This window comes from Haplochromis burtoni, unplaced genomic scaffold, assembly GCF_018398535.1.
Source record: "Haplochromis burtoni strain Fernald_Lab_line unplaced genomic scaffold, NCSU_Asbu1 Contig_43, whole genome shotgun sequence".
Taxonomy (NCBI): Eukaryota; Metazoa; Chordata; class Actinopteri; order Cichliformes; family Cichlidae; genus Haplochromis; species Haplochromis burtoni.
Window position 1 is genome coordinate 1,714,924 of NW_024582404.1, and position 13,982 is coordinate 1,728,905.

Genomic DNA, 13,982 nt, shown 5'->3' on the forward strand with positions numbered 1-13,982 from the left:
TAAATAAACTATGGTATGGTGTTATGGAGTCAGAGGCCACTTAAGATGTTCACATGGACCATTCCACGGCTCATTTAATTGAATGCTTCCCTTTTAAATAATGTCAGAATTTCAAACATCTGCTATGACAGCAGATTTTTAGTATTTTGAGGTCCCAAGCACAGGTAGTTGAAATGACTACCTGTGCTTGGGACCTGAGGGGCCGGACACTACTTACTGTCTGGGTTAGAGGTTTGGGATGTAAGAGTAATGCTCATGACTGCAGAAAATCTGACTGAGAAAAACAAAAGGCAATAACACAAGTCATTAAAAACGATCGTGTCAGTTTAATAGTAAATGAAATGGTTTCCTGCATCTTTAAAAAAAAAAAAGTTAATTGTCCATCTTACCTGTTTTTAGTTTTACGTTTCAGCTGAAGTTGAGTCAGTTAAAATATTTAGGCGTTGCTTGTTAAAATAAATCATTTTCCCTCAAAACAAGAGACTATTTTTCAGTTTTGTTTAAACACAAACTCGTCTCAAGCCATGTTCTTTTCCATATCTGACAGCTTGCTCATTAGCAGAAGTGGCTATATGGCTGTGATGGTCCACTGCTGCCTTGTAACTGCAGAGGAAACCCTCACCCTAATGAGTCAATAGTGCTGGTGTAATGAGGCAGGCCTGTCTCTGCACAGCCTGAACCTGTTGTCTGACTTATTGCAGCTCCTCCCAGTTAACAGTTTATTCATAAACTGCGTAGCTGCCACAGAGGACAGTATTATTCCCTATTAGAAAAAGAAATCTAGGTTCAATACAGTAAGGCTCTACAGTGTCGGTTAAACAAACAGGCATGGAAAGTTTTTCTACTGGAGGGCAGACGAACTCCAGAACAAGCTGATGCACAGAAAAGAGTCTGCTTAGGAAGAACAAGGAGACGACTCAGACTTCACTGTCATTTCCTGGTCTTGACCAATATTCTTCAGGCTTTCTGAAGGTCCGCCCTAGTTTCTCTTTGGGCATTGGCTGCTTTTTCACTCATTTTCAGTCCAGTCTTTGTACCTGACCATTTTCAGAGAAATATTGTATGTGTGTTTTTTTTATTTTTTGTCCTTTGTTGTAAGCCTGTTAACACTGACTTATCAGTTATTCAAGCATTACTAACTCAACCACCTAACTTGATGAAATCCTTGTTCCTAGCAGAAGCATTCATGCCCAAAGAAATAAGAAAAAATCCAAGACCTGACACTGACTTAGAGATGCAGCTGGTTGATCCATCCACTGCTCACTGCAGCATCATCAGAAATGGTCTCAAAAAGCTATTCTAAAGAAAGAGAAAAGGCTGAGTATGCTAAACTACACAAGAACTGGACTGAAAATCAGTGACAACAGGTCTGATGGACAGAATAATGTGACATTTTTGGTTCAAATCATAGTCAGTATGTCTTGATACATGCTCAGTCATCCAGGTCGTGACAATTTGCGTTTCTCCCGCTGAAAACGCGACGTCCAGATGAACAGAATCAACCTTTTGGCATAGTCAGTACGTATAGAGGAGGTCAGGAGAAAACCACAGTCATCTATAACAACCTTTTTTGCAACACGGACCGGTTTAATGTCAGACGATATTTTCACAGACCGGCCTTTAAGGTGTCCCGCATAAATAAAACAAAATAAAATGACATGACCAAGACAAAAACTGTGGTATTTTGTAAATATAATAATAGACGCAAATTCGCTGTGTAATTGTGTAACTTTATTAGCAGCGTCCTCCTGAAAATTGTGACATCCTCCTCTCTGCCCCTTAATGCTCTGTGGTTGCTATGGTAACATGTAAATAAAACACACAACTACAAAGAACAGGGAAACCGAGTTAACAATAAAACTCCTGAAAGCCATAAATTTCACACCCGAGCCTCAATTCTCGTGACCCGGTACCAAACGACTCGTGGACTGGTACCGGCCCGTGGCACGGAGCTTGGAGGTCGCTGATCTATAAGACGGTGGCTGCTCGATCTGCTTTTCAGCCAGCGGTGTTGGGATCTGGTCAAAGTTGATTCTTGCTTGGAGTGCGAGAGGTCTCCGATCCAAATCCCAGATGAGCCCACAGTTTTGTTACGCTTAGCCTAATACAGTTAGTGCAACAGCGACATCCACTTTCCCCAAAATTTTCTTCACCGGTGTCTCAGAAAATACTTTTTAAATTTAAATTAGTAGCAAAGAATTTTAAATATATTATATATATATTAAATGTAATTAGCTGAAACAAAATGCTGCTGATTGTGTTTGTTATGGAAGAATTTATTCTTTTTTTTTTGTCCTCATCGACCAACAGCTCTTCTCTGCTTGAGCTCCCCATCACTCTGCCACATTCTCCAGCCTTCTCCAGCCCCGCCACCTCCCCTGACACCCATAATAGAGTATTCATTACTGTAGACTGCCTAGTAAATGTCATCTTGCCTGGCTGTGCTCTACACATCCATGTATAACTGAATATAACTTATTTATTTTCATAAGTCATTGCTGCTTAATTATAAATGACGCTGGCTGCCCCCTGAGAGAGTCCCGCTGCATGCTGGGATTTGTCTTTAGCAAGGAGCTGCTGACAAGAGGAAGGTGTTAGTTTGTTTTTTTCACTGCAACCATTTATGGAGATGTGCTTAATGTCTTTCAGATATTTGTTTATGATGCCCATATTTTGCATGACAACCGTGGAGGTGTCATAGGAAATTGATGCCACACTTTTACATTTTTACTATAATGTGTTTTAGGTTATTTTTGTTGTTGTGCTTTTCTTTCATTCACTGCCTATCCAGCTGTTGTTTGTTTTCCTCATTTTTTTCCCCTTTACCCTTGGTAGCTGTCAGTAAATTGGGCTGCCTTCAGCCCTGCCAGTCACCTTGTTCCCTTAATCACAGACCTGGCAACTGTCTTAAAGGGAATGATGGATTATTCCCAATGTAACCCTTTCCCTCCTGCCCCCTTTCACTCTAGAGCTGTGCTTGGTGAAGAGAAAGCACTGTACATAGACAGTGGACGTCATTTTAGTTTTATTTTATTTAATAAAAGGACAGGTATTATTTATAGATGGATAAATCTATTGCACCTAAACCTGATGAACGCACGCACGTGCACGAACACACGCACGTGCGCGCACACAAAGAACAGTGATTTATGACAGAAAAATCACTTTCAGCCATTTCATAATCGCACGGCTCAACATAGAAGAGCCACCTCGACGGGACAACACTTAGCTGTACATCTACATCTAAAGGTCAAAGGTCACTCTTTCGAGGATGCCAATATTCACATTTTGGGCAGAGAAGACATGGTTTGAAAGAGGCTACCTATGTCCACTGTGAACGACTGTCTTTGGACACTGGGTGTGGCTCATGACACCAACTGCAACCTACAGTACAATGCAACTGGAGCCCCCACTCACACCCTGTGTCAGGCGAGCTCAGTGGGTGACATAATAGTGTGGGGCAAGGCCTCACAATGGTTTCACCCAAAACCTCTGCCGATAATGACCCACACGCTTTTGCACACCTTGGTCCATGTGGTGCATGATCATTAGTGGGTCACAACCCCCTTAAGGGACAACTTCCACTAAGTCTGCTCCACAGAAGAAGCTTTTTGGATGAGAGTGGAAATGTGTTCAATAAACCTAAAGATGTCCAGTTGATTTTTCTTTCCAAGCTCATCCTCCTTAGCTCGTGCAAAATGTTTTTAAATGACTTTGCAAAAGATGTAAAAGTAAATGGTAAAAAAACGTTTTGTCAGATGTCTAAGTCCCACACTCTTCATTATGCATGATGCATTTGTTTTTATTCACGTTGTACCTTTTAGTTGCTAGGCACTAAGAACAACTTGCTTAGGATTAAGTCATGTTTGGGAATGACAGCAGTGTAACATTGATGCCATAACCCGGTCTGTTAATGCACTGTCTCTAAAGGGCACTATATGCATAAATGAGAAATGCCAGTGACTTTTGAAAATGGCATTATGTGACACACCAGTAACTGGAACGATCTTAAAACCTTTCCCACTTTGATAAATATGTTGTGTTGTATTTGTGTTCATTCTAGCATAAAATCATATGTTAAAAATCTGGCAGAAATGGAAAACCTAAGAAAACACGCAGAGAGAAATCTTTAAAGTGACCGGATATGGAGACCTGCACTGGTACAGGGTAGAGCCAAAGGGCTTATTCATCAGGGTAGTTAACTAAAATATTGCCATGTTTATGGCGCATGTTTGAGGCTTTGTATCAGTCATACATTTATTTATTTATTTTTTTAAATCTTTGGGTGTTCAGTACACTATTTTGGATTTAGCACCACAAACTAAAAATATATCCGTTTTCTTCCACTCGTCCTGGCCGGGTCGTGGGGGCAGCAGCCTAAGCAGAGAAGCCCAAACCTCCCTCTACCCAGCCACCTCCTCCAGCTTGTCGAGAGACATAATCTCTCCAGCGTCTCCTGGGTCTTCTTCAGGCCTCTCCCAGTGGGACATGCCTGGAACACCTAACCCAAGAGGCGCCCAGGAGGCATCCTTGTCAGATGCCTCAACCAACTCAACTGGCTCCTTTTCCATGTCGAGGATAATTTTATTTATTTTTATATAACCTTTATTTATACAGGTAGTCCCATTGAGACTCAATGTCTCATTTACAAGTGAGACCTGTTTCAGACAAGCATATTTTAAAAAGCGGCTCTACTCTGAGCACCTCCCAGAAGGCTGAGCTCCTCAACCCATCTCCAAGGGAGAGACTAGCAACCCTTCGGAGAAAGCTAATTTCTGCTGCTTGTATGTTTGATTTCATTCTTTCAGTCACTACCCACAGCTCGTGACCATAGGTGAGGGTGGGGACGTAGATTCCCGTTTACTCTCAGCTCCGTTTTCCCTATGACAGACCAGTACACTGCAGCCACAGCACAAATCTGTTGATCTCCCACTCCCCTCAGCCGTGAACAAGACCCCGAAATACTTAAACGTCTACACTCGTCCCTGACCCGGAGTGGACACGCCACCCTTTTCCGGCTGAGGATATATAATTTATTATAATGCCAAATACCTGTAAAGATCTAAACTCCATTAACATATTTTTCAGTTGTATATTTTCAGAACGTGGCTAATGAAGTGAGTCATATTTTTAAATGATTTTTTTATTTAGCCTTAATTCCACATGGCAGTAGAGAGTAGCACTGGACCCGATGTACAAGAAATGGCTCCTGCAGACATTTGAAACCCTCGACGAGTCCAGTTGATGTCTTACCTACTTCCTTAATGTTTTTGACACCTTTGGGTCCACTGTGGTCACCTTGATAAACGGTTCCCTGCGATCTGGCTCTGTCCGCAGGTACTTTAAACATTGAGTTATTCAACATCTGCTGAAAAAGCCTAACCTGGATCCAACACTACAGACAAGCTAGAGACCCACCGGGTTTTAGAAAGTTAGACTCCACAGAAACAGCTCTCCTTAAAGTCACAAATGACCTTTTGATGGGCGCGAACAGGCCGGGGACAGGGGCTCAGGCCTTGTTCTATTGGGCCTTAGCTCAGCCTTTGATAGCATTGATTATCAGATATTAATCCACTGCTTAAATCTTTTAGTAGGGATATGTGGATCTGTCCTCATTTATGGCTGATTGAACACTTTTGGTTTCAGTGGGAAACTTTCGGTCAGATGGAGCTGAAATTTCATGCGGTGTCCCACAAGGATCTGTTTTAAGCCCCTTGTATTTTTCATTGTATAATCTGCCTTTAGGCCTTCTCATTAGTTGTTTCAAAATTATTTCCTACCATCTGTATGCAGACGATATCCCAAAGTACATCTCCTTTAAACCTTGTGAATTGGACAACTTCCAATCCACTTCCAATGGACTGTCTTAAGGAAATTAATGGTTGGATGACAAACAGTTTTCTGCAGCTGAACGCAGAGTAGACTGGGTGTTTAATTCTCGTTCCAGAGAGTATCATGCCCCAAATCAGGCAACATCTGGGTCCTTTCTCATCCTTGGTAAAGAGTCTTGGGTTAATTCTTGATCAATCTCTGTTTTTTGATGCTCAAGTCTGTGACCCGTTCTTGCTTTTTTCATTTAAGAAATATTGCCAAACTTAAGACTATTGTCTCCAAAGGTGAACTGGGGATGCTTGTTTGTGCCTTCATCTCCTCCCGATTCGATTATTGTGATGCACTCTTTTCCTGTCTGTCAAGGCTTCTTTAAATCACCTTCAAGCGGTCCAAAATGCCACAGCAAGGCTTTTAACCCACAGTCATAAATTCTCTCATATCACTCCCTTGTTAAAGTCCCTGCACTGGCTTCCGGTTTGGTACAGATATCAGTTTAAAATCCTCCTCACACGAGGACAGGCCCCCACTTATATCATTGAGCTTCTGCAGTATGCTATGGATTCTTTTTAAAAATGAACCGCATCAACCTTTGTTACAGGGAAAATTGCTGTCTATTTCTACATTACACTACTGACCGCTTTATTTCTATAAGCAGGTTTTAAACAGCTGGCCAATGATGTCTTTTCACAAAGAATATGTAGTTTTCAGGTATTCACAGCCCTTATGGCATCTAAAGGTCACCTAGCAGGAAAGGTCACTTTCCTGTACTGCATGGCTGTTTGACCGGCCCATATTTCACATATAAAGACATTTTTGAAACGCCTTTTCAAACTCACACACACCCCTAAAAATAACCAAGGCATGGCGTGGACTGATGTGATCTAGAATTTAGGATTTAGGTATATTTTACAAACTTGGGCATAGATTCAAATGAAACCTGGATATTGGAACCGAGCAATGGCTGTAATGTATTCATTCATGCAGATTAATGAGCTCATCGCTTACCTCATCTTCACCCCAGAAACACTAATGCTGCTCTTCAAAAGAGAGTAATTGTAAGATGGAGAACGCAGAAGTATACAAGGACACACACACTCACACACACTATAACACTGAGTGGATTCTCTTGTGTGTAGAGTGGCTACTTGAGGCAGGTAATCAAGCAGGGATTAGGTGGCTGGATGCTCAGACCTCCTCCGTTATTGCCGAATATGCAGACGCACATTGGTTTTGTGTGTGTGTTTAAACATCAAATCACATTTTATGTATTTATTTATACCATTTATGCAGTAAATTGATTAAATAATTTCAGTTTAGTAAAAGAGCAGATTAGTAGGTTAAAATGACAAAGAAGATAATCTAAGAAATGCAAAATTCAAATTAAGTGCTTTTAAATTTTCCACCAGAGTATCACGTGCAGTTATTTTCTTACACCGCTGTTCTCAAGATTGTGTCATTCATCGCTGCCTTCCAAACCATTAAAAGGCTACAAAGTTTTGTTTTTGAAGTATATTTAGGCCCATAAAATCAAGAATTTGAAAACAATAAGGAACATATTTGGTGTGGGTTAAACGCTCTTATAGTCAGGATGGCCTTTAGTGACAACTGAATTAACTTCTTGGGCAAAATTGGTTGATTTGATTAAACCAATATAGCTCAAAATGTAAGGCGTAATCTCCCTTCTCAAGTACTGATTGCTGGGAAATCACACTGAGCTCTCAGCACCCATGAATCTGCAAAATAACCCTAGTAACCATATTTCATTACAGTTTTGTAAGTTCATTAAATACCTTTCTAATTGCAATTTCTTTTGTTGAGCAGAAAATAGATTTTAAAGGAGAATGCAGTTTATTTGCATGGCAATGTAGATTGTAGGAGTTCTATTTATTTTATAAATACTGACATAATTGATTATGCTATTGATCACTTTAGAATAACCAAATGTAACTTTGATGTGACTGAATATGATTTGCGTTACATCTGAGTGCATGACTTGGACTAGTTTTATAAAAGGAAACAAAATACATTCTGTTTTGCTTGATTAATAAATATAATGTCTGGTTTACCTTCTGAAATGGCCTTTTCTTGTCACAGCTTCTCTCCTGCTCAATTATCATATAACAGAGTGTAGTTTTTAAAGCTATTTTCACTTGTTCATTTCTCTTCACCATCTCCTGGTTTTTTCAGTTTGATCAAATATTCAAGATTTAGAAGTTTTTTAACATTTTTGCAGCATATTTCCTCAAATGACTACACTACTGAATACTAATAATAGTAATTATTCTGTTTTGTCATACAGTATCCAATTAAAGCCCATTAAAAATGTAAATGTGTGTAAAGTTCAACTCACACCATTATTTATGTGTTTTGATTATTTTTCACACGTTGCTTTAAGTGTCAGTGGCTGTTTTGTTAGGTTAAGGAAACAAAACTACTTGGTAAAGTTTAAGAAACGATCGGGGTTTGAGTTAAACTCGATATTTTCAAACAAAGTGAAGAATTTACAAACTTTCCCTCCATTTTTTGGCTCACCAGCAACATAAGTGCTGCCTTCAAATATAAATGATACAAAAAAAAATTAAAGGAACATTTTGAAAATACATCAGTTCTCAATGGGAAAAGGTCATGCTGGCTATGTATGCTGTTACAGAATTAAAGACAACCGCGTTGTTTGATTGAGGTGAAAATTATCGACCTACAGAGGGCTGGATCCAACAACGCCCTGAAAATCTGACAAAATTCTGCATCAGGCTAGTTCTTTTTGTCCAACCCCAGGGCACGGTCCTAATGAGATGACGGATGGTATCCTGCAGGATCTCCTTCCAGATCTATACAAATCACTGAGCTCCTGGATAGTCTGAGGTGCAACCTGGAACCATCGGACGGCCTGAAACATAACGTTCCAGGGGCGTTCTACTGATTTATGCCAGCGAGCACGTGGGCCAGTCAGTGGTATCATTTCCATCCTCCAAGAACTGTTGTGCACCGTATAGGGTCTGATAGTGGATTCAAGGATTTCACCCTGATATCTAATGGCAGTCAGGGTGGTGATGCATAGCCTGTAGGTTTCTCTGTTCCTCCATGGATATGACTCCCCAGAACATCAATGACCAACCAGCAAAGTAATAATGCTGAATAATGGTAGAGACAGCAAAATGTTCTCTGTGGCTTTTACTTTTTTTTGGAGGGGGGGAGAGATTTTAATTATTTGTTGCCTGGAAAGAGGCAATAGTAGGAAGGCATAAAGATAAGTTGCAAATATTAGGATTAAGACTTATAAAACAATAAAATTGTTTGTTGCAGCCAGCAGGAAATAAAAATCAAGACATAAAGTTGTCTAAAAATCTGAAATTACTACTGATGCTCCTTATGGAACAACAAAGATTTTAGATGCTAGGAATCATCATAAAAACCTCTGAGGTCTGAGGAATAAATGGTGATGTTGTTTTCTAAAGACCTGATTTGTTATATCAAGCATAAGCTGCTCCAGGTTATACCATGAGGTAGGTCTTTATCTTATAGTGGGTAGCAGATAAATGCTTTACCTTTTCTGTGATAGTAAATTCTACACAGGATTCTCCATCTAACTGGACGTGTGTTCTTTAGTCTTTGTTTCCAATCCAGGTTATTCTTTTTTTTTTTTCCTGCTGTCTGCCAGATACACCGATACCTCTGTCTGTTTTCTGCCTCTCTTATCTCACCTTCATCTTTCTATTGAACTCTTTATGAGACTGCAGTACTCTAAAAATAATGCCTGTTAATCATATGGCTCTGAAGTAAGGAGGCTGTGTGCTGGTTCACTGCAGCTCGCGATGGTAGAAAAGAGCAAAAAGTAGTTGAACCTTCAATAAAAGGCTTGAGATAAAATGAAAAATGTTGTGTGTTAAATAATCAAAGTCTCACATTTTATTTGCTGTTGCAGACAAATTCAACGCCTACGTGACTTTGAAGGTGCAGAATGTGAAAAGCACAACTATCACAGTCCGAGGGGACCGGCCATGTTGGGAACAAGACTTCATGTTGTGAGTACCTCAAACCCTGTTACTGCTTTGCTCTAAATTTCACTTCTCAGTGTATAGTTTTTCTGTTTTATCACTTTTATGTGTTAATTTAAAAAATGCATTTAAATTATTACATTTAATTCAGTTTCCCTGCTTCTTGCAGCATTTTTAAGCAGTAGAAAGCTTAACAATAGCTTAAATATAAAATGACAGTTCATACATCTTTATGTAGAAACTTCATACATCTTTCATCCACTGAAAGATTACGTGTTCTTTTATGGTTTAAATATTGCAACGCGGTGTAGTGCTGTGCTCTGGCGTACAGATTTGCAGTATTCAAATTGAATAATGTGGGGCTGAAGTAATGTCTTCCACCCAGCAGAAACTCATTGAACAGATGGCTTTGCTAGACTTGAGAACAAAATAAAGATTTGGTCAATAAGTGAAAGTCGTCTGTTCATTTGTCTATAAAAGTCTGTTACATCTGATTTAGCTTTTAAAGTAAAGACCGTCTCTTCCTCCTGCACGTCTCTGTAAATTGCCACCAGATTCAAACCCAGAACTTTGTTTCTGTCTGACAACGGATACGGAAAAGCTGCATTTCCGAAATGGGCTGAGCCTGATGTTGATACTTTCAGTATCACCCAAACTAATCCAGATTTTAAAGTTGAAAGAGATCTAAAAGATCTCTCAAAGACAACTTCATCTTGCACTTTTTAACCAAATGTAGGCAGGACCCTCCAACCACACTTTAGATTCCTGCTATTGGAGGCATATTTAGTTTTGGTTTCATTTATAAGACCTATGCTATAACGCATTGCACCGAGGATCAGTCACGTTATTCTGACTCTAGCTTTGGTTTACATGTTCCTCGTTTACTTTTTTGGCTCAGTGTTGTCACTTTTATTGGCAGCAGTACGACACTAAACTCCTGGGATGTATTAAAGCAAATGCAGGGAGAAATTGGAGCTTCAGGAGTATGTGTCAGCCCTTGGATGAATGCAGGCCAGGTATCCAATGCAAGCTGACTTGTTAGCTGGCTTTAATAGGGCTCGCTGAAATTGAAAGAGCACCAGCCGCCTGTGGGACTCCAGTCGGGCACAGGCTACTAAATGGGAATTTGTGTTTGGAGCAGGTAGGATGGATAGAAAGTGAAATGACATGCCCAGCTCAGATAAGTGGACGAGTTGGTGATAAATCTAATGAATTGTCCAGCCAGGTCTGAGTATATGTGAACAGTAGAGGGGGTGCAGCTGCAGCTGAAATAGCTGAAATCCCACTTTACGTTTTTTTATTGTGATTCCTGAAGTGCTGGTTCTTGGTACTCTTTGATTGGTGTGGATGCAAAACCCATTTTTAAACTGTTATGCAGCTGCCATTTCAGTTGTATATGTCTTGAGATCTGTGTCGGCACATTACTTTTTAATTCCTACAGTAAACATTAAATGTGCATGTGCTTACTGTAGGAAGTAATTTGTTACTTTGTGTGCTACTTTCTTTTTTTGTGTATCATGTAACTAGCAGTTATTAATTTTAAACCCTACGTGTGCTGACATACACGCAGGGTTCACAGAATAATAAGGACTTTCTTGGCATTTTTATTCTATTTGCCAGTAACTGCTGTACACTGATACACTGATTGCACTGACTGGGAGAACAGTTAAAATAAATGCATGTTATGAATACATATGGGTCAGGCTAGGATCACCAAGGATGTCTTATACCTCAGTTCTTTGCACAGATATGCTAAGAAGCTCTGTGAGAGTATTTACAGGCTAAACTAACGAACAAACTAATCACCAATCGTCACAAATGGTAAATGGTCTGTATTTGTACAGCGCTTTACTTAGTCCCTAAGGACAGTCATCCACCCATTCACACACACATTCACACACTGGTGGTTCTGCATCCACATCGTGGAGAATAACATAAAAGATCTGAGTGAAAAACTGAAAAATCCGTGTGCATGTAATGCCACTCCAAGCACCTGGTCTTACACAAAACAGCGAACCCCCAAATCCTGAGTGTCAGGTCAGCACTTTGCTTGAGAAAGCGTGAGTGAATGAGGGGTAAATTTTAAAGTGATAGATAAACATGCTTTATAAATGATTCACTAGTACAACAGTGTGAAATAGTATTTTTCTTTACATAACAGTTTAGCATTTGAATGCAGCTTGTAAAGCGCGCACCAGTATCGCACATTAATCTCCCTCCTCTCCCCGTCTGTCTTTGTCAGACACACACACACAGTTGTCAGTCGTGCATTGTGTGCTGTACAAGGGATACTGATCTTTCCTGCAGACTGATCCCTCTAGACTTGATTAGAGAATGGAGTGGAGAGATTGACTGTGAATCGACATTATTATATAACAGTCTCCTCGCCTCACTCTTTACCTGTTACTCTGTGCTCTTTCACATCCATTTAGACCGTTATCCTCACTTCTCTCACCTTTCTCTCTTGGGAGAATTAGTTTTCCAGAGTCAGTATGAAGATTTTTTTTTTAGTTAAGTAAAATATTAAGTTTTATGACCTTACCCAAAAAGTTGACTCTGTTCATCTGGATGTAAGAGGTCACCTGGATGAGTGACAGACGTTTCTCCCACTGAAAACGCTGCGATCAGATGAACAGAATCATCCTTCTGGGATTTCCTTACCTGGATGATTGAGCGTGCATCGAGATATTATGACCTTAATTGTTGAAAAAAGAACCACACAGCCCCCTATGCTGTAGCTAAATGGCTAATTAACTCCTGAGTCTCATTAGCAGCAGTTATGCTCAGTGGGGCGCAGAAGCAGTGCGCTGCCTTTGAGCCACGTTCGAGGTATCAAGAAGGAATTTCAAGGTTTCAGTGAGACGGTCATATCTGTCATAGGACCTCCTGAAATGTGTTTTTATTAATGGATGAAATCACAACATACCAAAGCAAGGAACTAACACAAATGATAATATTTTTTAAATAATAAGCATTCACTACATGGGCTTGGCTTCAAGTCATGGGGGGCCTCTGCACTCAGGTTTAAACTGGTGACTCTAGATATTGTTCGAGGTGTTGCTGTGATAGAGATCTGCAGCTGTTCTCGACCCACAGTATATAACACAGTAAATCCAATAATAAAAAACTAAAGAGAAGCTGAAAATTACGTTTTTGTTTTTCATCCTCTCTAAAAACACGTACTCCTCACAGCTAGCATGCATCTTCTTCTTTTTGTACTGAAATGACATTTTCCAGTGTGATGCATTGTAAATATCAACTGTATTACAAGCAGGACTCACTCTAAATATGGCTGCGTTGCTCAGGAACAGTGAAGAAGTCACCTCCTCACAGCTGGATAGTGACTGTGCCGAGACCCTGCCAGATGTGCAGTCTGACTCTTAGGCCTCACTGGGAGCACCAGGCACATCTGTGGCTTTAGATTCTTATATTGTTTCTTCTCAAGATTCTTAAAACGGATGATTACAGACAGAAGTTACCGTGCGTTCAGATACAAACAGGGATGGCAGATGTCTAAGCTTACACAATGTTTGTGTGCTCACGTTTACTGTGTGTGTGTTAGTGAAGATAGGAATTGGCATGCCTATGTCACACTGGGCATCTGTGTTGATCGGGAGTAGATTTCATAGTGGTGGGATAACCAGCTTCACTGTGGCGTGCTGGTATCTTGGCTCGGATGAAGCTCGGATCAAAGAAAAAAGTCAGAGATGAGTTTGGACTGATACTAGCTTGCACTCAACCGTCATGCCAAACCTTTCACTCCTGCCCAAAATTAAAAATAAAGCTGAGAACAGTAACTGCCTTGCCAGCTGCACTTAGGCCATCCTTTCAAACTCGATCTCTCACCTGCTGATTGCATTCGCTTTCTCTGTCTGACACTCTGCAACCTTCTGAAATCCTGATTTCTGATTTTTGAAAGCCATAAGATATCTGTTTAGGCTGGGGGGGGTCCGCTTACTTTGAAAGTAAACAGTCAGTATTTTTCCATGTTTCAACTGTTGGAAGTATTTTGTGTGTCAATCAATGGTCTTTAAGTTGCATCCAGGTTACACTGTAGATATGGATGTAGCCACCTTGATGTCATCTATTCTTGTAACATAGTTTCAAGGCCTCCAGTTGAGCATTTTGGTCACTACCGTTAATTTAACCCTTTGT

The 13,982-nt window shown here is 40.2% G+C and overlaps 1 protein-coding gene across 1 annotated transcript in view; it reads left to right on the forward strand.

Annotated features, from left to right (window-relative positions):
* The window catches only part of LOC102299138, a 178,958-nt gene that overhangs the window by 18,161 nt on the left and 146,815 nt on the right, over positions 1-13,982 (forward strand). Inside the window, exon 3 of the mRNA XM_042220112.1 lies at positions 9,755-9,854. Within this exon, the coding sequence (XP_042076046.1) occupies positions 9,755-9,854 (100 nt within the window). The remainder of the gene's footprint in view (positions 1-9,754; positions 9,855-13,982) is intronic.